General features: G+C 53.1%; 2 protein-coding genes across 5 annotated transcripts in view; both read left to right on the forward strand.

Annotated features, from left to right (window-relative positions):
* The window catches only part of ST3GAL3 (ST3 beta-galactoside alpha-2,3-sialyltransferase 3), a 234,131-nt gene extending 222,559 nt beyond the window's left edge, over positions 1-11,572 (forward strand). The window contains 5 exon segments of the mRNA XM_025384323.1: positions 797-943; positions 1,175-1,321; positions 1,836-1,864; positions 1,866-2,020; positions 10,548-11,572. Of these exon segments, the coding sequence (XP_025240108.1) occupies positions 797-943; positions 1,175-1,321; positions 1,836-1,864; positions 1,866-2,020; positions 10,548-10,618 (549 nt within the window). The 3' untranslated portion in view covers positions 10,619-11,572.
* A 2,145-nt stretch (positions 11,573-13,717) lies between these two features.
* ARTN (artemin) lies at positions 13,718-17,629 on the forward strand. 4 transcript variants are annotated; one of them, XM_025404573.1, is made up of 5 exons: positions 13,718-14,284; positions 14,511-14,659; positions 15,979-16,105; positions 16,458-16,620; positions 16,691-17,629. In XM_025404573.1, the coding sequence occupies exons 3-5, from the start codon at positions 16,046-16,048 to the stop codon at positions 17,152-17,154; spliced, it is 687 nt and encodes a 228-aa protein (XP_025260358.1). In that variant the 5' UTR covers positions 13,718-14,284; positions 14,511-14,659; positions 15,979-16,045; the 3' UTR covers positions 17,155-17,629. The 4 variants fall into 4 exon arrangements, with proteins under 4 accessions (XP_025260358.1, XP_025260382.1, XP_025260365.1 ...); XM_025404597.1 differs by having other exon boundaries at positions 16,482-16,620; XM_025404580.1 differs by lacking the exon at positions 14,511-14,659.
* Positions 17,630-25,172: the final 7,543 nt, after the last annotated feature.

The raw sequence follows: 25,172 nt of genomic DNA on the forward strand, positions 1-25,172 counted from the left end.
CTTCAGGGTCCAGACAAGGAGGGGTGGACGCACTGAACAGTAAGTCAGGGCTGGGGAGCTAAAGGCCTCTGTGTCGTGGAGAGGGAGGAAGAGAGAGACTTGGAAGGAGGGGAAGCTGTGCCCCAGAATGGACACTGGGATGTCGGATTTCAGAGGTGATGCCTTTCTAGTACAGTGCAGAGATCCTCAGGTAAGAATGATCCCGTTTTATGGTTAAAGAAACAGGCTTGGAGAGCTTGTTGCCCAGTCACCCGACTCTAGTCAGCAGCAGTGTTGGTCTGCTGTGCTCTGCTTGCTCACGCTCTGTCTCCATTTTTTCAGGTCCACTCTAGAACAGTCGATGGAGAGAGCCAGGAGAGACAGCAGCAAGGGAAGTGGGAGCACAGGAGGGCAGACAGGAGAGAGGGCAGGCTCCTCCCAGTCCCTCAGCTGCTGCAGATAGGGAGTCAGGGCAGCGGCGCTGCTGGGTCTTCTCATTGGCCCAGGATCCCCCTCAGGCCACAGCAGCACACCCACAGCATCCCACATCCTGTGCCTGCCCCACAAGCCCCTTCGTATCCTCCTCTGTTACACACTGGAGCACCACCACACACTCTCTTCACCATCATTCCCCTTGTCCCTGTCACACACCCCATTTCCCCCAACACAGATGGGCTCCCTACACCACAGGCCCTGGGTTCCCCGTTAAACGCCTTGTGCTCCCGCCTCACTGTCCCTACTTGGGGGTCCCTGCCACTCCCCTAGGCTCATCCCTAGCTGTGTGCCTCGTTCAGGCCCGCTTTTGCTGTGTCCACAGAGTGCATCGGATGGCTTCTGGAAATCTGTGGCCACTCGAGTGCCCAAGGAGCCCCCTGAGATTCGAATCCTCAACCCATATTTCATCCAGGAGGCTGCCTTCACCCTCATTGGCCTGCCCTTCAACAATGGCCTCATGGGCCGGGGGGTGAGAAATCTGGGCCCCGGGAGAGGGAGGAAGAGAGCTGGGTCAGAAGTGCCTTGGAAGGAAGGGTGGGTGGTGGGTGGGGCAGTGCTTCTGCAAAATAGCTTTCTGGGGAAGAGGGCTCAGTCCTTGGGCGTGGAAGCTAGCTCTAGGGAGCCTGGCTGAAGTCTCAGCTGTCCCAGCCCTCCAGCTGAACTCTGCACGCCTTCTCTCCCCCCTGCCCCCATCTTCCAGAACATCCCTACCCTTGGCAGTGTGGCAGTGACCATGGCACTACACGGCTGTGACGAGGTGGCAGTTGCAGGATTTGGCTATGACATGAGCACACCCAACGCACCCCTGCACTACTATGAGACCGTTCGCATGGCAGCCATCAAAGAGGTTCGGGGCTGGGTGTGGGGGCAATCCCTGGGTGGGGATGAGGGGCAGGTGCATAAATGAGTAGTAAAGGGAGGAGCCAGTGGCTGGTCTGGCTGCCCAGAACTCCCCAGAAGGTCCTGACACCAAGGATCCTATGTGCCCTCTCCACAGCCTCCCACTGAACCCAGGGCCTTCTCCCTGCACTTTCCTTCCAGGGGACTCTCCCTGCCCTGGTCCTGTACGTCCCTCCTCCTCGCTGCATTCCCCGGCCAGGAACACTAGTCTAGCACCAGCTCAGCCATCCTCTCTACTGCAGTTCCTGCCTTCCCCCAGAGGACGCCATTGCCCTTCAAAAAACCCACAACTAAACACTGCCTCTGGGTCTCAGGACTTCTCCATATCTCTTCCACCCTTCCCCACAGCTAAGCACTAAAGCTCTTCATACCCAGAATTGCTTCCCAAGCATCTGTATATAGGGGACATTACAGGTCTCCAGCCTGTCAGCCAGCCTCTTCTGGCATTTCTCCCTCCCTAGCCAAGACCCCATGTGAAAAATCTGAACTCTCTTGCCACACTTCCGCTTTGGCCACCAGCCTTCCACTGATCCCAGCCTGAAACCTGGAAATCTTGGGCCAGCGCTTCAACAGCTTCTCTGCTGCTACATCTGGGTGATGGGAGGTTGTTGGAGGGAACCTCCCATCTGTGCAGATTCCTATTTCTGTAAGTCTGGGGGCTCTGGTCTCAGCCCTCATTCCTGCTTATCAGTCTTCTTACCTATCCTCCATCATCCCCCTCCACTATTCCAGAGCCTTCCATGCCCCAAAAGCTCCTCCCTCCTCCAGTGAAGAAACTGAAGCCACAGAGGGGACTCTGCACTGCACTCCCATTTGGCCCTTCAGCCCTCGCAGCCTGGCTCCCCTCACACCTGACCCAGCTCCCACCAAGGTTACCACCTCAAGGTGGCCAATTCCAGTGGACACATCATCATCTTTCCTGATCTCTCAGAAACACTTTTTGTGTCGGCCACTCCTTCCTCTTTGAACTTCTGAGTCAGTAATTTCCAATGTTCCTCTTATTTCACTCACCATTCTCGCACATTCTCTTTCTCAGCATCATCGATTCTGATCTACGCCTTAAAATTCATCATGGCTGGGCACAGTGGCTCATGCCCATAATCCCAGAACTTTGGGAGGCCAAGACAGGGGTATTGCTTGAGCCCAGGAGTTTCAGAACAGCCTGGGCAACATGGTGAAACCCCACCTCTACTAAAAATAGGAAAAATTGGGTGGGCACGGTGGCACACGCCGGTAATACCAGCACTTTGGGAGGCCAAGGTGGGCGGATCACCCGAGGTCAGGAGTTCAAGACAAGCCTGGCCAATATGGGGAAACCCTGTCTCTACTAAAAATACAAAAATTAGCCGGGCATAATGGTGGGCGCCTGTAATCCCATCAACTCAGGAGGCTGAGGCAGAAGAATCGCTTGAACCCAGGAGGCCGAGGTTACAGTGAGCTGAGATCACACCACTGCACTCCAGCCTGGGCAACAAAATGAGACTGTCTCGAGAAAGAAAAATAGGAGGCAGGGCACGGTGGCTCATGCCTGTAATCCCAGCACTTTGAGAGGCCGAGGCAGGTGGATCACCTAAGGTCAGGAGTTTGAGACCAGCCTGGCCAATATGGTGAAGCTCCATCTGTACTAAAAATACAAAAATTAGCCAGACGTGGTGGCGGACAACTGTATTCCCAGCTACTTGGGAGACTGAGACAGGAGAATTGCTTGAACTTGGGAGGCGGAGATTGCAGTGAGCCGAGATCGTACCACTGCACTCCAGCCTGGGTAACAGAGCAAGACTGTCTTAAAAAAATAAAAATAAAAAAAGTTCGGGCGCAGTGGCTCACGCCTGTAATCCCAGCACTTTGGGAGGCCGAGGTGGGCAAATCACGAGGTCAAAGGATGGAGACCATCCTGCCTAACGCGGTGAAACTCCATCTCTACTAAAAATACAAAAAGTTAGCCAGGTGTGGTGGTGGGCTCCTGTAATCCCGGCTGAGGCAGGAGAATGGCCTGAACCCAGGAGGCGGAGCTTGCAGTGAGCCGAGATTGTGCCACTGCACTCTAGCCTGGTGACAGAGCGTGACTCTGTCTCAAAAAAAAAAAAAAAAAAAGAGGCCGGGCGCCGCCCGGTGGCTCAACTGTAATCCCAGCACTTTGGGAGGCCGAGACGGGCGGATCACGAGGTCAGGAGATCGAGACCATCCTGGCTAACACGGTGAAACCCCGTCTCTACTAAAAGTACAAGAAAATTAGCCGGGGCGAGGTGGTGGGCGCCTGTAGTCCCAGCTACTCAGGAGGCTGAGGCAGGAGAATGGCGTGAACCCGGGGGGCGGAGCTTGCAGTGAGCCGAGATCGCGCCACTGCCCTCCAGCCTGGGGCACAGAGCAAGACTCCGTCTCAAAAAAAAAAAAAAAAAAAGAAAGGAAAAGTTGTCTGGGAGTGCTGGTGTGCGCATGTAGTCCCTGCTACTTGGGAGACTGAGGTGGGATGATCACTTAAGCCCAGGAAGTCAAAGCTGCAGTGAGCCATGATTGCGCCACTGCACTCCAGTCTGGGTGACAGACCCTGTCTCAAAAAAAAAAAAAAAAAGCACTAGCCAAGACTCCATCTCAGACAGCCTTCTCTTCTCACTCTGCACGTTCTCTGGGAGATTTACATCCCTGTCCATGTCTTCAGGTACCATCTATATTGTATCAGACTTTTTTGGTTCTTAGCCCCTTCAGACTGCTATAACAGAATACCATAGTCTGGGTGGCTTTTAAACAACAGACATTCATTTCCCACAGTCCTGGAGGCTGGGAAGTGCAAGATGAAGGTGCGGGAAGATTCAGTATCTGGTCAGGACCCACCAGAGAGGTGGTTCATAGACAGCTGTCTTCTCGCTTTCCTTGCATGATGGAAGAGGCAAGGCAGCTCTCCTGAGTCTCTCTCTTTTCTTTTTGAGACAGGGTTTCACTCTGTTGCCCGAGCTGGAGTGCAGTGGTGTGATCATAGCTCACTGCAGCCACAAGCCCCTGGGCTCAAGTGATCCTCCCACCTCAGCCCCCTTAGTAGCAGACTGCAGGTGTGTGCCATCACATCTGGCTAATTTTTTTTATTTTTTATAGAGATGAGGTCTTGCTATGTTGCCCAAGCTGGTCTTGAACTCCTGGCCTCAAGCAATCCTCCTGCCTTGGCCTCTCAAAGTGCTGGGATTACAGGCATGAGTCACTGCGCCTGGCCCTGAGTCTTATAAGGGCACTAATCCCATTCATGAGAACTCTGCCCTCATGACCTGATCACCTCCCCAAAGGCCCCCACCTCCAAATTCCATTACATTGGGGGTTAGGTTTCAGAATATGAATTCGTGGGGAGGACATAAACATTCACTCTACAGCAGGTTTAGTCCAACTACCTCAAGTGATTGGGAGTTATTTCCAGGATATACAAGGCACTTGGAAATCCCATAGGAAGCTAGAAACAGCCTTCCACCTGGGCCTCCTGCTGTCTGGGATATGGTTCAGGAGCGAGAAGCTCATTCTGGGTCTGGGACGTTCTAGAACTGCCTCACCATCACCATGGCCCCAAAAGTCTTCCATCCCTGCCATGCCTCACGTGCCTTCTTGCTGCTTTGTCCCCACCCACTTCAGATTGCACTCACAGCTTTTATCAGCCTCCTGGCTTCTATGTTTACTTATATCTTTGGTCTTTTACAAATGCCTTTTATGTAAACTTTATGTAAAGTTGTATGCAGAGGGTGAGAGCCATAGACATGGGCAATGGCCAAATCGTAATGGGCTTTCTATGCCATGGAAGGAGTTTGCACTTTTTTTAGAAGGTGGTAGGGAGCCATGGGTGAGTCTGAGGCCTTACATTAGCATGTAGTGGATCACTGTGGCTGCAGAATGACGGAGAGGGGGCAAGGCAGGACAGAACCTAGTTGGGAGTTGCTGCACTTTGGGCAAGAGATGGTGACTCCTGAACCAGATCTTTGGCTGAGACAATAAGGAGAGAGGTGATGAGAAAGGCGATGATCCAGATCTTTGGCTAAGGCGATTAGTCAGAGGCCGGAGGTCCAGGCTGGAAGTATAAGGCGATGAGACAGAGGCAAGAAATAGGATTTTAACTCAGTAGGACCTAGGGATTGCCTTGGTGTAGGAATGAGGTAAGACACTGCCTTCCCTGCAGCCCTCTCTGATGGAATCTTTTCATTTGCTTCCACCTGCCATATCTCTGTTGTCCCTCCATTACATGTAAAACCTCACTGGCTGTGAGGCTCCCAGCATCTGTTGCACCACACTCCATGCAGAGTGCTTAAGAGTGTAGCTTCGGCCGGGCGCGGTGGCTCACACCTGTAATCCCAGCACTTTGGGAGGCCTACACGGGTAGATCATGAGATCAGGAGGTTGAGACCATCCTGGCTAATGCGGTGAAACCTTGTCTCTACTAAAAATACAAAAAAGAGTGTAGCTTCTTGGCTGGGTGCAGTAGCTCATGACTGTAATCCCAGCACTTTGGGAAGCTGAGGCGGGTGGATCACCTGAGGTCAGGAGTTCGAGACCAGCCTGGCTAACATGGCGAAACCGCGTCTCTGCTAAAAATACACAAATTAGCCAGGCGTGGTGGTGCATGCCTGTAATCCCAGCTACTCCAGAGGCTGAAGCAGGAGAATTGCTTGAGCCCAGGAAGGCTCAAGTGGAGGTTACAGTGAGCCAAGATTGCTCCACTGCAGTCTAGCCTGGGTGACAGAACAAGACTGTGTCTCAAAAAAAAAAAAAAAAAAGAAAGAAAGAAAAAGAAAAAGAGTATAGCTTCTCAAATCAAAAAAGATGACTTCAGGACCTTGGTTCAGGGGCTGACGTTAGATCTTCATTTCCTTATCTATGAAAGGGATGATAACAGCACCTACCTCCTAGGGTTTGGAAAGGACCGGATGTGATCATGTGTAAAAAAGACTTGGCACATAGTAAGCACTCAGAAATCTTAGCCATTATGATTACTATTTTACCTCTACTTGCCACTGTTATTTACCAATCCCCGGAAGAGGATTCACTGAGAATGTTGGTGCCTGGGTTTAGAATCCCTCTGTTACCTGGGGTGTCTCCCATGGGCCATTCAACACCTTGGCTTCCCCTCGCTTCACCTGCACTTGCCTTGGTCAGCTCACTCTGCAGGCCCAGCAGGAGTGTGTGGGATGTGGAGACACATGGACCAAGGATTGAATGCCGGGTATATGGAAGGGATGTCAAGGGAATTCATAAAGGAGACAGAGGAAGCGGGAAGGTGCCACATCGTGGAGGCCAAAGGAGCAGTGTTCCAGGAAGAGCATCTACAATGTGGTGCTGGGAAAGCCAGTAAGAGGAGGGCTGAGAGGTGGCCGTCGGATGTAGCTGTTAGGAGTTACTGCTGACTGTGGTGAGAACCATTTCAAAGGAGTACTGGAGTGGAAGCCAGATTGCAGTAGTGAACAGTGAGTAGATGGCACCTACCATCTGTGGTTAGAGACCACAGATGTTGCTCGTGGTAAGGGATCTCTCAGGACACTTGGAAGAGAAGGGAGGAGAGACTGGGCAGTAGCTAGAGGATGACATGGCTTCATACAGGAATCTGTCACACAGCAGAGAAGTCCAGACTGGAAGTATAGATCTATGAGTTGTGAGCACAGCTGCTTCTTCAGATATAAGGATGAGATTTCCCAGAGAGAGAACAGAGAGTGAGAAGCGCAGCTCATCCTGGCAGGACCCTTGAACATGGATACTTAATGGTTGGGTGAGGAGCCAAAGAAAAAGAGGAGCCAAAGAAAAAGAGCTTCTGGCTGGGTGTGGTGGCTCATGCCTGTAATCCCAGCACTTTGGGAGGCCAACACGGGCGGATCACCTGAGGTCGGGAGTTCAAGACCAGCCTGAACAACATGGAGAAACCTCGTTTCTACTAAAAATACAAAATTAGCCGAGTATGGTGGCGCATGCCTGTAATCCCAGCTACTCGGGAGGCTGGGGCAGGAGAATCACTTGAACTCAGGAGGCAGAGGTTGCAGTGAGCCAAGATCGCACCATTGCACTCCAGCCTGGGCGACAAGAGTGAAACTCCATCTCAAAAAAAAAAAAAAAAAAAAAGCTTCTGAGAGTGTGGACTGTGACATGGGATGGGCATCCATACTCAGAATCAAGGGCCCTGGTAAGGCTGGAGACCCCAGGATGACCAGAATCCTCCACCAGCCACAGCCAGTTCAGAGCTCAGGGGAACTCGGAAGTTGTCTGCATAGACAGCAGAATTACGAAAAGAGCACCAGAGAGGTGGCATTGCCGGATCCAAGAGAGCTACACCCAGGGCTGAGTTTCTTGTTTACTTTTTTATAATGGAACTTGTCAAGCATATTACAAGTACAGAGGATAATATGAATTGCTATGTTCCTGCCCCCCACCTTCCACAGGCATCACAGGCGGCCAACATTGTTCCATCTCTTCTTTGTCTCATGCTCCTACTCCACTGATTCAAACAAGTCTCAGATACCATGTATCCCTCCAACCATGAATACTTCATTCAGGCTGGGCGCGGTGGCTCAACGCTGGTAATCTCAGCACTTTGGGAGGCTGACGCGGGTGGATCACCTGAGGTCAAGAGTTCGAGACTAGCCTGCCCAATATGGTGAAACCCCGTCTCTACTAAAAATACAAATTAGCCAGTGGTGGCGGGTGCCCATAATATCGGCTACTTGGGAGGCTGAGGGAAGAGAATTGCTTGAACCTGGGAGGCGGAGGTTTCAGTGAGCCGAGATCATACCACTGCACTCCAGCCTGGGCAACAAGAGTGAAACTCCCATCTCAAAAACAAAAACCAAAACAAAACAAAAAACTTCATTCATTTTCTCTAAAAGATAAGGACTATTTTTTAAATTATTACACCTAAAAACATGAACAGTAATTCCTTAATATCATCAAATATCCAGTCCTCTGCTGACCTTTAGCCCTCAGTGACTCCTAGTGGGTGCTGTTGACCCTGACCCATCAAATTGGTTACTACTTCTCCAGGGGAGTGATGAGGACGAGGGAGAAGTAAAGAGGCAAACGAGTGTCCATGTCTGCTTGAATCCTGGCCCTGCCATTCCTCCAAGCCTCTGTTTTCCCTGTAAAACCTGATTTCATTCAACAAATATTGAGGCACCTACTCTGTGCCTAACAGTCCCTGCCCTCAAAGAGAGACAGTGAGCCAGATGTTTACGTCGTCAAAGAATGGGGATGAGTCACCCAGGGATCCGCAATGAGGAGGGGCAAGTGCAGATGGCAGAGTATGATGACAGGAGCCTTGAAGGGGCTGGAGGGCTTTAGGGAGTCTGGAGGGACAATGGGGTATAAGGAAGACCCTGCCTTTAGAGGCTGTGGACTGTGGAATGTGAGGGAAGAAACAGTCAGCACTGGAGAGGGAGTCTGGGGGCACTGTCGTTCAGGGCAGCTGGGTTTGTGGTTAGCACAAGAGGTTGAAGGGAATGCTGAGAAGAGGAATACTGGGAATTGGGCTGATGACTGTGGGAATTGGGCTGATGACTGCCTGAGTTTCAGGTGTAAAAGATTTGGAAGGTGGAGAGGGTTGACTGGATCAGAATAAGGGCTAGACAGAGCCATAAGTTATTTTTTTTTAATTCATTTATTATTTTTCAAAAGATGGGGTCTGGATATGTTGCTCAGGTGGACTAAACTCAAATGATCCTCCTGTCTCAGCCTCCCAAGTAGTTGGGACTACAGGCACAGGGCACTGCATCCAGGTCACTTCTCAGCACCAGTAAATAGTGGCTGACCAACATGGTGAAACCCCCATCTCTACTAAAAATACAAAATTAGCTGGGTGTGGTGGCACACACCTGTAGTCCCAGCTACTTAGGTGGCTGAGGCAGGAGAATCGCTTGAACCTGGGAGGCAGAGGTTGCAGTGAGCTGAGATCACGCTGCTGCACTCCAGCCTGGGCAACAAGAGTGAAACTCTGTCTCAAAAAATAAATAAATAAATAAATAATAAACAGTTATGGTGAAGCTCAGTGCTGACAAACGCAACAGAGAGGTCACTTGGGGACAAACTCTGATAAGGCTGTTGTCATTCATCCATTCATTCAATCAAGCCTTTTTCATCAAAGTTTTCTGGTGAGAGTCCTGGGGTTAGGAAAGGACCCTATCCTGGGTACAGTCTTCCCCAGAAGCCTCTTCTAGTAATTTTGAAATATGTGACATTATTATTAACTATAGTCAAATGTGCTCACCATAAAAAATTAGTAAGTAGGTGAGGTTGGCTTGATTTAATTATTCCACAATGTATACATCTATCAAAACATCACATTCTTCCCCCAAAATATATACAATTATTCTTTCAATTAAAAATTATTTTTAATTATTATTATTATTTATTTTTTTGAGACAGAATCTCTCTCTGTTGCCCAGGCTGGAGTGCAGTGGCGCGATCTCAGCTGACTGCAACATCTGCTTCCCGGGTTCAAGCGATTGTCCTGCCTCAGCCTCCTGAGCAGCTGGGATTACAGGCGCTACCATCACGCCTGGCTAATTTTTGTATTTTTAGTAGAGACGGGGTTTCACCATGTTGGTCAGGCTGGTTTGAACTCCTGACCTCGTGATCCGCCCATCTCAACCTCCCAAAGTGCTGGGATTACAGGCGTGAGCCACCGCGCCCGGCCTATTTTTAATTTTCTAAAAAAGATTCGCCATCTCTCTGCAGGCCCCATGGCTCCTCTGATCTGGGAGGCAGGATTTCATCCGCCACCCCAGGCCTGGAGAGTAGATTGCATCAGGCCAGCGAGTGACTCAGCCACCCCTTGCTATTGGACTTCAGTGACTCACACTGCCTGCCCGCAGGGTGTCTATAACCTAGGTGCTTCCTGACAAGAAGTGGCTTGAAGTCTGTGGGAACGAGGTCCTTCCGCCAGCACTGAGGAGGGAGGTTGGGAAGCCTAACGGTTTTCCTGGGACAAGGAAAGGGGTATGAAGGTTCTTTTTTCCCTGCCTTGGGAAGGGAGGAGGATGAGCTGTGGCACTCCTAGAGCAGGGTCATCATGACCTTGTAGATACAACTGATTACCAGTATCCGCCTTCAGATTTCCACAGTCACAGAGCATTGGAGAGTGGTGACTGGAAGAGGGCACCGAGCCCCAGAAGGGGCAGTAAAGGTTTGAGCAAAGGCCCAACTGATCACTTCATCTCTCCTTTCAGTCCTGGACGCACAATATCCAGCGAGAGAAAGAGTTTCTGCGGAAGCTGGTGAAAGCTCGCGTCATCACTGATCTAAGCAGTGGCATCTGAGTGGGTCCAGCACACGGCCATAGAGGCCCAGGCACCACCAGGAGCAGCAGCAGCCAGCACCACCTACACAGGGGTCTTCAGACACAGAGAAGGACAGTGCTAAGGGCCCCAGGGGCAGCAAGGCCTTGGTGGAGCAGCCGGAGCTGTGCCTGCTCAGCAGCCAGTCTCAGAGACCAGCACTCAGCCCCATTCAGCATGGGTCCTTGATGCCAGACGGCCAGCAGGCTCCTGGCTGTGCCCAGCAGACCCAGCATGCAGGCAGGGGGACACTGGGCAGCAAGGCTGCTGCCAGAATCACTTCTCCAATCAGTGTTTGGTGTATTATCATTTTGTGAATTTGGGTAGGGGGGAGGGTAGGGATAATTTATTTTTAAATAAGGTTGGAGATCTCAAGTTGGGTCCACTTGCCATGCAGGAAGAGGCCCACTAGAGGGCCCATCAGGCAGTGTTACCAGTTAGCTCCCTGTGGGGCAGGAGTGCCATGACCAGCCTGTACCTTGCTCTGGGGCTACAGGGTGGTGGGCAGGATCTCAAGCCAGCCCCCTCCAGCTCATGACACTGTTTGGCCTTTCTTGGGGGAGAAGATGGGGTATTCCCACTCACCAGCCCTAGCTGTCCCATAGGGAAACCCTGGAGCCGTCCCTTTGGAGCCAACAAGACCACCCCAGGGCTACAGCAGAACTTTAAAGCTCAGGAGGGTGACGCCTGGCTCGGCCTGCTGGGAAGAGCTCCCCTCCACAGCCGAGGCTGATCCGCAGGACTACCGCAGGCCTGGACTCACCAACTTGCCACATGGTCTAGGTTTCAGCAACAAGACTGCCAGGTGGTTGGGTTCTGCCTTTAGCCTGGACCAGAGGGAAGTGAGGCCCAAGGACCTTACCTAAGCTGTGGCAGCCGTCCCAGGCCACCCCCATGGAAGCAATAAAGCTCTTCCCCGAGCCTGGTCTCTTTTTGCCTTCTCTGACTTTCTGGAAGAAACAGGAACCTAAAGCCTCAGCAACTACGTCAAAACCTCGGGCCCTCTCTTCAGTCCACACAGTCCTGGGCCCCTTTCACTTCTTGTGTCAGTGCAGGACCTACGTAGCCATCCAGAGGCCTCTGGGCATCTCCTGTATCCTCTTTGCTTTGAGACCAGAGGTTTCAGGGCACACTCTTAGAGGAGACAGAGGCACAGGACTGGAGTCCTAGGACATTGCCTTGGGGTTGCCACAGCCCCACCTCTGGAAGGGCAGATATTCCTGCAAGCACAGGAAAGATGTACTGCTGAGCCCCTGCAGGAAGCAGAGGCCCACAGACCTACCCTACTACCAACACCCCGGCCCTCTGGGAGGGACATGCCCCACCCCCCATCATTAGCACAGAGGCACACCCTCTCCCTTCAGCTCCCCTCTAGGCATCCTCTGTCATACTTTAGAAAAGATGTCACCTCGCCTTCTTAAGAGTCCTAGAGTCTGATCCCTCTCTTCCCCAGCATCCCCAGGCAGGCCTGAGAATGGACAGACCAGACTGTCGCCTGCACTTGAGGCCATGAAGTGAGTTTCCTATCACACTGCCACTGGCAGGCAGTAGGTGGGGTAGCCGGCCCCTGCACCTCTCTCTCGCCCACCCCAATCTAAGAGTCCAGGCAGCCCTGGATTGCCCTCCCACTGGTGAGCCCTAAGGCTGCAGTCCTGGCCATCCCAAGGACCAGCAGCCTCCCACATGCTCCTTCCCACTGTGGCTGGCCTTAGGCAGAAGCAGGGGGTAAGGGAGGCCCTGAGTGAGGGACAGGTCAACCCAGAAACCTCCTCCATATTCTACTGGAAATAAGGTCACTACCATGCACATGTTCCTGCCTGGATGGTGCCCCATGGAGTTGCACAGGGCATAGGCTGAATGCCCATAAGAGGTATCGCTGGCTGAAAAAGCCCCAAGGCAGGTGCCCCAACTGAGCAGCCAGTTGTGGGAGGTGACAGAGCAGATTTCTCCCTGCTTGGCCTCCTATCCCAGGGGGCTCCTGGCACGCCTGCAGCAGCCCCACCAACTCCAGCAGCAGTTCTCTGTGGTCTGACTTCTAGTCCTCACCACTGCAGGAAACTACTTTCAAACAAGCTATGGTTCTGAGCCCTGGCCATGCACCAGAATCACCTGTGCAATCTGAAAATTGCACATGTCCACCCGGAAAGTCTGATTCCAGTCTAGGTTGAGGCCCGGATGTGGGTAGGTTTTAAAGGTCCTCAGTAGTTCTGAAGCATAGCCAGGGTACAGCCGGTCCACACTCATCCCCAGTACTCTCATCCCTGCCCACAGCTTCCAATTGCCAGTTGGTTGGCAATTCCCAAATTATCTTTGACAGCGCAGCTCTCTGTGCTTCCCTCCAAGTTACAAATTCACCTGCTTCCTGAACATTTCCACTTGGATAATCCACAGGCCCTTCCAACTCAACATGTCCAACACTGAACTCATGAGCCCCTGCCTTTCCTCCCAGGAACCGGGATGTACCCCTCCCCCAAGTCACCCCGCCAAAGGCACACTTTTGCAGGGCCTACCTACCTCCTCACCCTATCCAGTCAGGCACCAACAAATTTTCAAAATTGCGTGTTCCAGATTGGGGCCTGGCAGCCCCACGCTTCCCTCACGCCCTGCATCAGACCTCATCCTCTCTGCAGCAGCCTCCACCTTTCTCTCCAACCCCATCCTCTTTACTACAGCCAGTCATCCACAAAAATATCTATCTGATCACACCATTCTGCTCAAAACCCTCCCATGGTCCCCAGTGTTAGGATCTTTCCATCCATGTTACTCACCCAGCCCTCACCCCACTTGCCAAATTGCCATAATTAGGCATCTGAAATGCTGCCCTCCAGCTACCTACTTCAAGCCTCAGCTCAGATGTTCCTCCTCTGTGACCCCCGCCTTCAGCCCTCAGTACCCACTTCTGCCAACACTGCCCTTGCTGTGCCCCAGTGACCCCCGTGTTTGCAAGAGTGTCCATACTCCAAGCCCTAAGCAGCACAGGAGGTGAGCTGTGCGGAGACTAGAGCAGAGTCAGACCCTGAAAGCTTCTGCGCAGAGGCTTAGCAACCCAACGAGGCAGGTGAACTGGCCGCTGAGAGAAGAATCGGGTGGAGCAGAGAGCAGTTGCTGCAGGGCAGACAGCCAGGACCCCCAAATCTGCACGCACCAGCAGTCAGCCGCCCCACGCAGGGACCGGCCTTCCTCTTGCTCCCCGCCCTCACTCACTTTCTCCCGCCCTCGGCCCGGCCTCCCGGCTCTCTACTTCGCGTGTCTACAAACTCAACTCCCAGTTTCCGTGCCTCTCCACCGCTCGAGTTCTCTACTCTCCATATCCGAGGGGCCCCTCCTAGCATCTACCCCCCTCCCAACCTCGGGGGACCTACCCAAGCTAGGGGGGACTGGATCCGACGGGTGGAGCAGCCAGGTGAGCCCCGAAAGGTGGGGCGGGGCAGGGGCGCTCCCAGCCCCACCCCAGGATCTGGTGACGCCGGGGCTGGAATTTGACACCGGACGGCTGCGGCGGCGGGCATGAGGCTGCTGAGGGATGGAGTTGGGCCCGGCCTCCAGACAAGGCCCGCGGGCTCCGCCAGCAGCAGGTCCCTTGGGCCCCAGCCCTCGCTGCCACCCGGATCTGGAGCCCCACACCCGAGGTAAGCCAGCCCACTTGCCTGTTTCTGGTGCCAGGCCTGGATGGACGCTCCTGGGCTGGGGGAGTGGACAGGACCACCCCCCTGATCTCCTTTCTTGCATCCTCCCTCTCTTGGGCCCTCGGCACAGTTCTCTGCCCCTCCCAGCCCCTCAGTCCCTCTTGTCGCTTGTTGCACTGTGCTGGCCTTGCCGGCCCACTGTAATGTGACGCTCCCGCTGCCGCTACAGGGTGCAGACTGGCTGCCAAGGCCACACTTTTGGCTAAAAGAGGCACTGCGAGGTGCACAGTCCTGGGCATGCGCCGTTTGAGCTTCGGGGGAAAGCCCAGCACTGGTCCCCGGAAAGGTACCTAGAAGAACACGGTGCAGGACCCCGTGGTGAGTAGCGGGCTGGTGGATGGGGAGGCAAGGGCCAGAAAACCAAATGGCCCTAGACCACAAGGAGGTAGGAGGCAGGGCCTGAGCTGCCCTCAAGAGACCTGCTCCTGGGCTCCCCCTAGCGCAGAGGGCTCCTAAGGCTGCCCTGCCTGCCTTTCCCTCCATCACTGAGAACAGTCACTGGCCTGGCCCGGAGGCCCTGATTCCACTTAGCCAAGAGTCGCACACCAGGACCTGGAGGACCACCCCAGGAAGGCCTGGGGGTCTGTTCCACAGGTGTGCAGGCATTCTGTGTGCTAGAGGATGGGGATGAGGGTGGCAGCTGGGACCCAAGAGGAGGTTGGCTAATGAGGACTTATGAAGGCTCTGGGGCCCCAAAAGGGTGTTTGGGAGTGCCAGAAGTGGGAGCTCAGGAGCGGCTGGCTGGAGTCAGGAACGATGGCTTAAGGCGGAAACTTCTAGGAGCATGACTATACTGCCAGATCCATAGGAGGCTGGGAAGGGGACAGCCCTAGACCAGCTCTCAGGGTAGCTCAGCTCTCAGAGACCAGGCTGGTATGGAAGCCTAGCTGGCCCTCCTGGGAGTGGCTCAGGCCTGAGTGTAGCTGAGGGGATGGAAGAGCCCACCCTGCTTGGAATCTGCAGGCTTGGCAGGCTCTGCCCCCTGGTGGCCACAGGAAGCCATGGCCCAGGCCCCATGTTTTCCGAGGGTCCCACCATCCCCTGGCTCTGTGATCATCGGGGGACCCCTATGGTCAGAGGAGAGAACTCAGGTGGCTCTGGGTCCAGAACACAGTTCACAGAGGGGCAAGGTGAAGCAGCTCTGGGTGGGCAGCACAGCTTGAGGCTTGGAGCTCACTATCATTAGATAACTCTTAGAGTGACCAACTAGCACTCTCATTCTTCTCCAGGCCTCGGCTTCCTTTCCCGCAGCCTGGGGTGAAGGCCTTTGTAGGACCAAGTGTGTCCAGCTACAACTCCCTCCAGCCACTTCCAGCATCTCCAGCCCTACAGCACAGAGCAGGAAGGTTCTGGGAAAAGAGGACCCCTCTCTCCCCTCTAGCTGTGTGACCTTGTAACCTTAGACAACCTCTGAGCTTCTCTGAGCCTTGTTTGCTCATCTGGAAAAAGGGGATTAAACCATTTACCTCATGGAGTTGTGAAAGAATAGCTGCAAAGCACCTAACACATAGTAAGGTTCCCAGTGCAGCTACTTCTGCTGAGTTGAGTTCAGCTGTCCAGGCCCCTTGTTCCTCACCTGGAGAAACTGGGGTGGCAGGACGGCCTCCCAAAAGATAACTCATCTCTTAATTTGCAAGCTGCCTCAAGAGGAGGGTGGGGGAACAGCTCAACAAAGGCTGATGGGCGCTCCTGGTGTTGATAGAGATGGAACTTGGACTTGGAGGCCTCTCCGCACTGTCCCACTGCCCCTGGCCTAGGCGGCAGGTGAGTGCTTCTCCCAGTGACTCCTACCTGGTGCTGAGGAAAGGCGGCTTGACTGGCGAGGGATAGCAGGGCTTGGCTTGCGCAGCGGTTAGGTGTGGGATGGGAAATGGTCAGGGAGGGACCAGGTGAATGGGAGGAGGAGCGGGACTTCTCTGAATGGTCGGTGCACGCAGGTGATTCCTCCCCTGGGCTCCCAGAGGCAGCAAACCCATTATACTGGAACCTACGCCCTTCCTGAGCTTCCCCTCCACACAGCTAGGAGCCCATCCCCGGCCTGATCTCAGCCCAAGGACAGCCCCTCCTTGAGGTTCTCCCTCCCCAAGCCCACCTGGGCGCCCTCTTTCTCCCTGAGACTCCACTTGGTCTCTCCGCGCAGCCTGCCCTGTGGCCCACCCTGGCCGCTCTGGCTCTGCTGAGCAGCGTCGCAGAGGCCTCCCTGGGACCCGCGCCCCCCAGCCCTGCCCCCCGCGAAGGCCCCGCGCCTGTCTTGGCGCCCCCCGCCGGCCACCTGCCGGGTAGGTGAGAGGGCGAGGGGGCGGGGAGGGGCTAGCCCGGGACACCGCGCGTGACTAGGTCTCATTCCAGGGGGACGCACGGCCCGCTGGTGCAGTGGAAGAGCCCGGCGGCCGCCGCCGCAGCCTTCTCGTCCCGCGCCGCCGCCGCCCGCGCCCCCATCTGCTCCTCCCCGCGGGGGCCGCGCAGCGCGGGCTGGGGGCCCGGGCAGCCGCCCTCGGGCCGCGGGGGCGCGGGGCTGCCGCCTGCGCTCGCAGCTGGTGCCAGTGCGCGCGCTCGGCCTGGGCCACCGCTCCGATGAGCTGGTGCGTTTCCGCTTCTGCAGCGGCTCCTGCCGCCGCGCGCGCTCTCCGCACGACCTCAGCCTGGCCAGCCTACTGGGCGCTGGGGCCCTCCGACCGCCCCCGGGCTCCCGGCCCATCAGCCAGCCCTGCTGCCGACCCACGCGCTACGAAGCGGTCTCCTTCATGGACGTCAATAGCACCTGGAGAACCGTGGACCGTCTCTCGGCCACCGCCTGCGGCTGCCTGGGCTGAAGGCTCACTCCAGGGCTTTGCAGACTGGACCCTTACCGATAGCTCTTCCTGCCTGGGACTCTCCCGCAGAGTCCCACTAGCCAGCGGCCTCAGCCAGGGACGGAGGCCTCAGAGCCGAGAGGCCTCTGCCGGCGAGTGATGAACATCATCCCTGGACAGGTGGAGGGACAACTGACTAGCAGCCCCAGAGCCCTCACCCTGCCATCCCAGCCTAAAAGACACCAAAGACCTCAGTTATGGAGCCCTTCGGACCCACTTCTCACAGACTCTGGCACTGGCCAGGCCTCGAACCTGGGACTCCTCCTCTGATGAACCCTACAGTGGCTGAGACATCAGCCCCCGCCCAGGCGCTTTGGGGACAGCCTTTGAAGGACATATATTGCAGTTGCTTGGTTGAAAGCGCCTGTGCTGGAACTGGCCTGTACTCACTCATGGGAGCTGGCCCCTATTTATTATTTCTAAGTTATTTATTTACTTCTGTGGCTTGTCAGATCCTTTTCCTGGGCAGTGGGGGGCTGGGGAGAAGAGGCTAGATGGAGATTATGCCTTGCTGATCGCATTCGCACACCTCAGGCTGACTCAGAAATCACAGACCTGACCTGGATCTCCGGCCCCCACCCAGCAGCTCCGGGATGGGAGGCATGGAACACAAGCAGGGGCAGGGCAGGCAGCAAGGGTGCAGTCACTAGTCCTGGCAGGCTGCTCACTTGGGCCTGGACTTACCTCTGGGGAAAGAGATTGCAGAGTCTTCTGTGGAGAAAGCCCTGTCTATGTGACCTGTGGCATCTCTGAGGCCCCTGCTTAGTGTAAAGACACAGAGAAGCTCCCATTGTCCCACCCCACAGTCATTGATCAGTGTCTTACCATCCAGGGAATTGTCTTGAAGGTGCCTTGTCAGATATACACATGCCTCTGCTTGCAGACAGTCCAGCATGGTTAACTCACTATCCACATTCCATGAAGCAGCCCAGGGCATGAGGGCATCTGAAAAAAAGCTGAGGGTTGGGAGAGGGTGCGGTGGGGTGCTGGCTCCGGTGAACGAAGCACAGAGCTCCATGGGGATAAGGAGGCAGGAAAGGATAAGGGCCCCAGAAGGATCTGCATCTTGGGTGATGAATAAGAATAATCATTAACTCAAACAAATATTTATTAAGCACCTATTATATGTCAGATACTGATTATATGATAGATGCCAAGGATACAGAAGTGAAAACAGACATGATCCCTGCCCTTGAGAAGCTTCAACCAGGAAAGACAGACAATAAGTAAACAATTACAGTAAAAATTATTTAAATTCAATTTAGCAAGTGGTATGAAAAGGACAGGAAGCTGCCAGGCACGGTGGCTCATGTCTGTAATCCCAGCACTTTGGGAGGCCGAGGCAGGCGGATCATGAGGTCAGAAGATCAAGACCATCCTGGCTAACATGGTGAAACCCTGTCTCTACTAAAAATACAAAAAAAAAATGAGCTGGGCATGGAGGTGGGCACCTGTAGTCCCAGCTACTCAGGAGGCTGAGGCAGGAGAATGCCGTGAACCCAGGAGGCGGAGGTTGCAGTGAGCCGAGATAGCGCCACTGCACTCCAGCCTGGGAGACAGAGCGAGACTCCATCTCAAAAAGAAAAAAAAAGAAACAAAAGAAAAGAACAGGAAGCTAAGAAGTCCACACCTTCGTGGGGAAGAAAGGAGAAGTTAGTGCTGACCCTGGCCTCTCACACCACCCCCAAGTCACCTCCAAAAGGCCAGGGCTGTCCCTGAGCTTTTCTGAATATCCTTTGAAACCTTGTTTCCCACGTCCTGTACATTTGTACTGGGGAGGCCTCTGTGATTTTTCTTCTTTGGAAATGAGATGGGGGCATGGATGCGGAAAGGATGCTAAGTCTGAGGAACTGTGGGACATCCAGAGGGGTTGTCAGGAGGGAGTGGGATCTGCTGGTCTGGAGCTGCGGGAGGAGGTCTGGGCGGGACTGGTGTGAGAGCTGTCAGCACAGAGGCAGGAGCTGCAGCCGGGGATGGATGAGAGCACCATGAGAGACGGACAGGGCATTTAACGCTGCTGACAGAAATTCCTTCCAATCTGCCTGTGTGCCTGCCTGCTTTGGCACAGGTGCCCCCTTCACCCAGGCTACAGTGAGGAGCTGGCAAGAGCTCTCTGAAGGCTGTGCCCATTCTGGGTCAGCGAGGAGAGATGTGTGTGTGCTCCCACTCTTCTACATTCACTGCCCCAGTTCTAGATGCTCCCAAAATGTTGATGCCTTTGCTCCCTTCAAACACCCTGTTGGCCCCTCTCTGCCTCCAAACGGATTCAGGATCCTTAGTTCCACCTTCCCTCCTGCAAAGAAAATGGCCCCAGGGCCATACAGTTTACAGAAGGCTGGCTGCTGGCAGAGAAGGACATTCTGTCAATTCCAGGGTTATTGGGGCCAGGCAGCCCCCTGTTGGCGAGACTTTAAAGCCTAGCCTAGTCCCCAAACCCTGCCACTCAGTAGACATGGCTGCTCCAGAGCCAGTAAAGGAGACTGACTGAAGCCATCTCTGACAATGCTCACAGTGACAGGGCCACAGCCCAAGCCAAAGGTGCTGGCTGTCGACACTCCCCAGGCTGCCAGCTTTTCAGGGAATAGTGCCCACCCCAGCTGGAGGCTGCATTCTGGGCTCCAGACAGCTCGTACTCAACATCTCAGAGTCCGGAACAAGACAGCAACAGCTCCAAAAACACATTCCCACATGAACTAGCCTCAGTATGCAATTCAGGACAACCCAAATCAAACGGAAGAAAGAGAGGCCGGGCGCGGTGGCTCAAGCCTGTAATCCCAGCACTTTGGGAGGCCGAGGCGGGTGGATCACGAGGTCAGGAGATCGAGACTATCCTGGCTAACATGGTGAAACCCCGTCTCTACTAAAAAAATACAAAAAACTAGCCGGGTGTGGTGGCGGGCGCCTGTAGTCTCAGCTACTTGGGAGGCTGAGGCAGGAGAATGGCGTGAACCTGGGAGGCGGAGCTTGCAGTGAGCCGAGATCACGCCACTGCACTCCAGCCTGGGAGCACAGCGAGACTCCGTCTCAAAAAAAAAAAAAAAAAAAAAAAAGAAAGAGAGNGTCCGGAACAAGACAGCAACAGCTCCAAAAACACATTCCCACATGAACTAGCCTCAGTATGCAATTCAGGACAACCCAAATCAAACGGAAGAAAGAGAGTGAAGGGAAGGAGGGGAGGGAGGGAGGAAGGAAGGAAGGAGGCAGGGAGGGAAAAAGGGAAGGAGGGAGGGAAGAAAGAAAGGGGAAAGAGAGAGAAAGCAAGAAGCAAGCAAGAAAGAAAAGGTTGTTTTCCCCAAAGGAAACAGGCTGCAGAGCTGTACCTCTGTTTACCACATAGTAGCTATAACCTGTCACCAGGTGGCACATTGTAGCTCCTGGGGCCACAGGTGACTCTGGTCAATACTAAAGCCAAAGGCCATTTAGTCCTTTGAACTCTCAGAAGCATTCGATAGTATCAGTCCTCCTTGAAAAGCTGTCTTCCTGTGACTGTCTTGGTTCCATACTCTCCGGGTTCTCCTTCCACTCCTCCAGAGGCTTATTCTCAGATGAATTCTGAGTTCCTCTTCCTCTCTCTGCCTCTCATGTTCCTCAGAGCTCTGATACTGACTCTCTCTCCTCTTCCCATTCTACTGTCTCCCTGAGCAGCACTGTCTGCTCCCGTGGTTTCAGTTACCACCTCCACGCTGACCATGCTCACATTTTATCTCCAGCCTAGAACGTTCACCTGAGCCCCAAGTCTGTAATTCCAATACCTCTATCTGTATGTCCTGGGAGACCTCAGACTTAACATATCTGTACTGGATGTCTTCCATTTGCTCCTTCAGATCTGCTGTCCACCCTTCTCCACCCTGCTCTGCTCCTCAATGAGCTTCCTTGCTGTCCAGCTTCCAGACCCTCCCCAGTGTTCCCTACTCCGTGAGTGCACCAACCTCATCCAGTGACACAGCCAGAAACTTGGGCAATCTCCTAGACTTCTTAAGCTCTGTCATGTCCCTTAAGCATTGGTCACCAAATCCTTAGATCCTGCAGATCCATCCCCTTTCCCTATCCCCAGTGCTGTTCTGCTGAAGTCTTCATAATTTTTTGGATGGTTTATTGCTCATCCCCCTACCTGGTCTCACTGTCTCCAGTCACAACTCCCTCCAATCATTCTCAGCCCTGCAGCCAGATAAGTTACCTTCTCTTCACATTAACTGAGTATGAACTGTCATGCATTGGGCTAGTTTCAGGAATTCAGAGACCAGTGAGAAACATGTTTTGCCATCAAGGAAACTATACTTGGAGATGGAAGTAGGGGTAGGGTAGCAAATAAAAGTAAAAGACATCCGGTTAAATTTGAATTTCAGGCCAGGTGTAGTGACTTACGCCTGTAATCCCAGCACTTTGGGAGGCCGAGGTGGGCGGATCACGAGGTCAAGAGAGTGAGACCATCCTGGCCAACATGGTGAAACCCTGTCTCTACTAAAAATATAAAAATTGGCTGGGTGTGGTGGGCACCTGTAGTCCCAGCTACTTGGGAGGCTGAGGCAGGACAATCGCTTGAACCCAGGAGGTGGAGGTTGCAGTGAGCCAAGATCATGCCACTGCACTCCAGCCTGGCGACAAAGTGAGATTCTGTCTCAAAAAAAAAAAAAAAAGCATTTCAGGTAAACAATAAATACACTTTTTTTTTGAGATAGGGTCTTGCTCTGTCCCTTGGGCTGGAGTGCAGTGGTGCGATCTCGGTTCACTGCAACCTCCACCTCCTGGGCTAAAGCAATCCTCCCACCTCAGCCTCCTAACTAGCTAAGGCTACAGGTGCATTCTACCACAACTTGCTAATTTTTTAATTTTTTTTTTTTTTTTTTTAGTAGAGACAGGCTCTTACTACATTACCCACGCTGGTCTTGAACTCCTGAGTTCCAGAGATCCTCCCACCTTGGCCTCCCAAAGCGCTCGGATTACAGGTGCGAGTCACCATGCCTGGCCTAAATACTTGTTTTCAGTATGTCCAATGCAATCATTGGGACATACTTATACAAAAAATTTGGCTGGGTGTGGTGGCTCACACCTATAATCCCAGCACTTTGGGAGGTTGAAACGGGTGGATCACTAGAGCTCAGGAATTGAAGACCAGCCTGGGCAACATGGTGAAACCCTGTCTCTACCAAAAATATAGAAACCTAGCCAGGTGTGGTGACGTGCATCTGTCCAGCTATTTGGAGGCTGAGGTGGGAGGATTGCTTGAGCCCAAGGGGTGGAAGTTGCAGAGCCAAAATCGCACTACTGTGCTCCAACCTGGGTGATAGAGTAAGACTCCATCTCAAAAAAAAAAAAAAAAAAAGGCCGGGATCACGCCTGCAATCCCTGCACTTTGGGAGGCTGAGGCTGGCGGATCACAAGGTCAGAAGATCGAGACCATCCTGGCTAACATGGTGAAACCCTGTCTCTACTAAAAATACAAAAAATTAGCCGGGCATGGTGGTGGGCGCCTGTAGTCCCAGCTACTCCAGAGGCTGAGGCAGAAGAACGGCATGAACCTGGGAGGCGGAGGTTGCAGTGAGCTGAGATAGCACCACTGCGCTCCAGCATGGGTGACAGAGTGAGACTCCGTCTCGAAAAAAATTGTTGTTGATCTGATATTCAAAATTAAATAGGTGGCCAGGTGCGGTGGCTCACACCTGTAATCCCAGCACTATGGGAGGCCAAGGTGGGCGAATCACAAGGTCAGGAGTTCGAGACCAGCCTAGCCAATATGGTGAAACCCCGTCTCTACTAAAAATACAAAATTAGCCGGGGATAGTAGCGTGCATGCCTGTAGTCCCAGTTACTCAGTGAGGCCGAGGCAGAAGAACTGCACGAACCCAGGAGGCAGAGGTTGCAGTGAGCTGTGTCACTGCACTCCAGCCTGGGTGACAGAGCAAGACGCCATCTCAGAAAAAAAAATAACTGTCCTGATTTTTTCTGGCAAGCCTAGGTGGGGGTAAACAAGTACCCCAGTAGAAGTATGACTGAGGTTATAGGTATGTGTGTCAAGGAGGGGGAAGAATCTACAATCACAAAGGAAGAGCGATCAGTTTTTTCCTAGATAGATGCAGAAGACGAAAAGTCTTTGTGGAAAAGGTGATATTGGAACTGAGTCTTGAAAAACGAGTGTGTTTGCACAGGGTGGGTTATAGGGTGGATGGGACGCATGGGACCCAAACTGGTTACTGCTGATTGCCTTTATTTCCTCTCACTTCTACATTTACACTGTTTGTTGTGGCCATGTCCTGTCCTGCACGTTGTGGTTCTCCTCAGCCCTGGACAGGAATGGAGTAGCGAGGCGAGGGCCTCTTCCTTGGGCTCTCCATCTCAGCCTGAAGACTCTGCTAGTCCTATATTCTTTAGATTTTTTTTTTTTTTTTTTTACTTTTTACTAGCCAGTTCATCACAGCTTCAATTCCCTGTTACAGTTCAAAATTCTTATATTAAACTTTCCCTGCATGATGCTGACTGTGTGGTGTCTCTCTCCTGATGGCATCCAGAATGACACAGAGCCTTCTCAGCAGAGGAAGCAGTATGAACAAAGACAGGGAAGTGTGAAACAGCCTGGTGTGCTCCCAGGATTGCCAGCAGCTTCCAGTGGACTTGGGGAGGGTCTCCATCAAGACAAAAGGCTGGAGAGATCACAAAGGGCTTTGAATGTTATACCAAGGAGCTCGGCCTTTGCTCTGAAAGGAGCCACTGAAGGGTTTTCAGTGGGCTTGGTTAGAGATGTGTTTCAGATGGATCACTGGCTTCTGTGTCTAGTATGGATGGAAGAGGCAAGGTGGGAGCCAGCTAGAGCTGCCATAGTTAGAGCTGTTCAGGCAACAAGCACAGGTACCTTGAGTTAGGGCAGAAGCAATGTGCGAGGACAGAAGAGATGTGAGGGGCAATAAGAGAGGTGAGGGCTTGCTAAGAAATGGTTTCCAGGTGTCTACCTTTGGGGACTGGTACGGAACCCAGGGGATGTAGTATTTTAGTATGTGATAGGGTTAAGTTGTGGGGAAAATGTGAGTTCAGTTTTGTACATGTTCAACTTCAGGTGCTGTGGCAACTTCAGAGGGCCAGGAGGCAGCTGAATATGCAGGTTTGAAACTCAGGACAGTCTGGGCTGGAGAAATCCAAGGAGTCACAGCTTGAAGCCAGGGGAGTGGTGAGATAATGAGGCCTAAGACAAGAAGCAGAGACTAAGGAGAACCAACATTCAAGGAGCAGGTGGAGGAACAGGGACAGGCCAGTGAAGGAAACCAAACAGGAGTGGTCAGAGTGTCAGGACAAACAAAACCAAACAGAAGAGCTGAGGGAGTGGCCAACAGGGCCAGATGCAGCACACAAATCAAGCTGCAGCAGAGCCGAAAGCTTCCCATTAGGTTTTCTTGCAACATGGTAGCCTAAGGACTTGGGCTAAACTTCCTGCTGAAAACAACTTTAAATATTAGACTCTATCTGTCTTTAAAATTAAATGCATCCATAAGCTGGCAAAAACATAAGAAATGCGCTGAGGCCAAAAAAAACAAATGAAAGCAAGAAGCTACAAAGGTAAGCAAAGCTCTATCACTGGCTTTCATCTTGAGGGCAGTTGCCGAACCCAGTGAACCTGATCATTGGTTTTCAAGGTGTCCCTGAGCTTATGAGAAAGACAAAGCCCAGGGCCCCTCACCATGGGGAGTCTGTTTAGAAACTTCTCCATAAGGCCAGGACCTCAAAGGCCAGTGTATGCCCACACTGTGAGGGGGAATTAGAAAGAAACCTGCCCCTGTCTGACTTAACTCTCTCCCTCAAACCAGGGGACTACAAAGAAAACTGCCTGCATCCAACCTTGGTACTAAGAAGGGGGAATAATCTCCCCTTGATAATTCTTTTTTTTTTTTTTTGTGAGACAGTCTTGCTCTGTTGCCCAGGCTGCAGTGCAATGGTGTGATCTCAGCTCACTGCAACCTCCACCTCCCGGGTTCAAGAGATTCTCCTGCCTC

The sequence above is a fragment of the Theropithecus gelada genome, chromosome 1 (genome assembly GCF_003255815.1).
Source record: "Theropithecus gelada isolate Dixy chromosome 1, Tgel_1.0, whole genome shotgun sequence".
Taxonomy (NCBI): domain Eukaryota; kingdom Metazoa; phylum Chordata; class Mammalia; order Primates; family Cercopithecidae; genus Theropithecus; species Theropithecus gelada.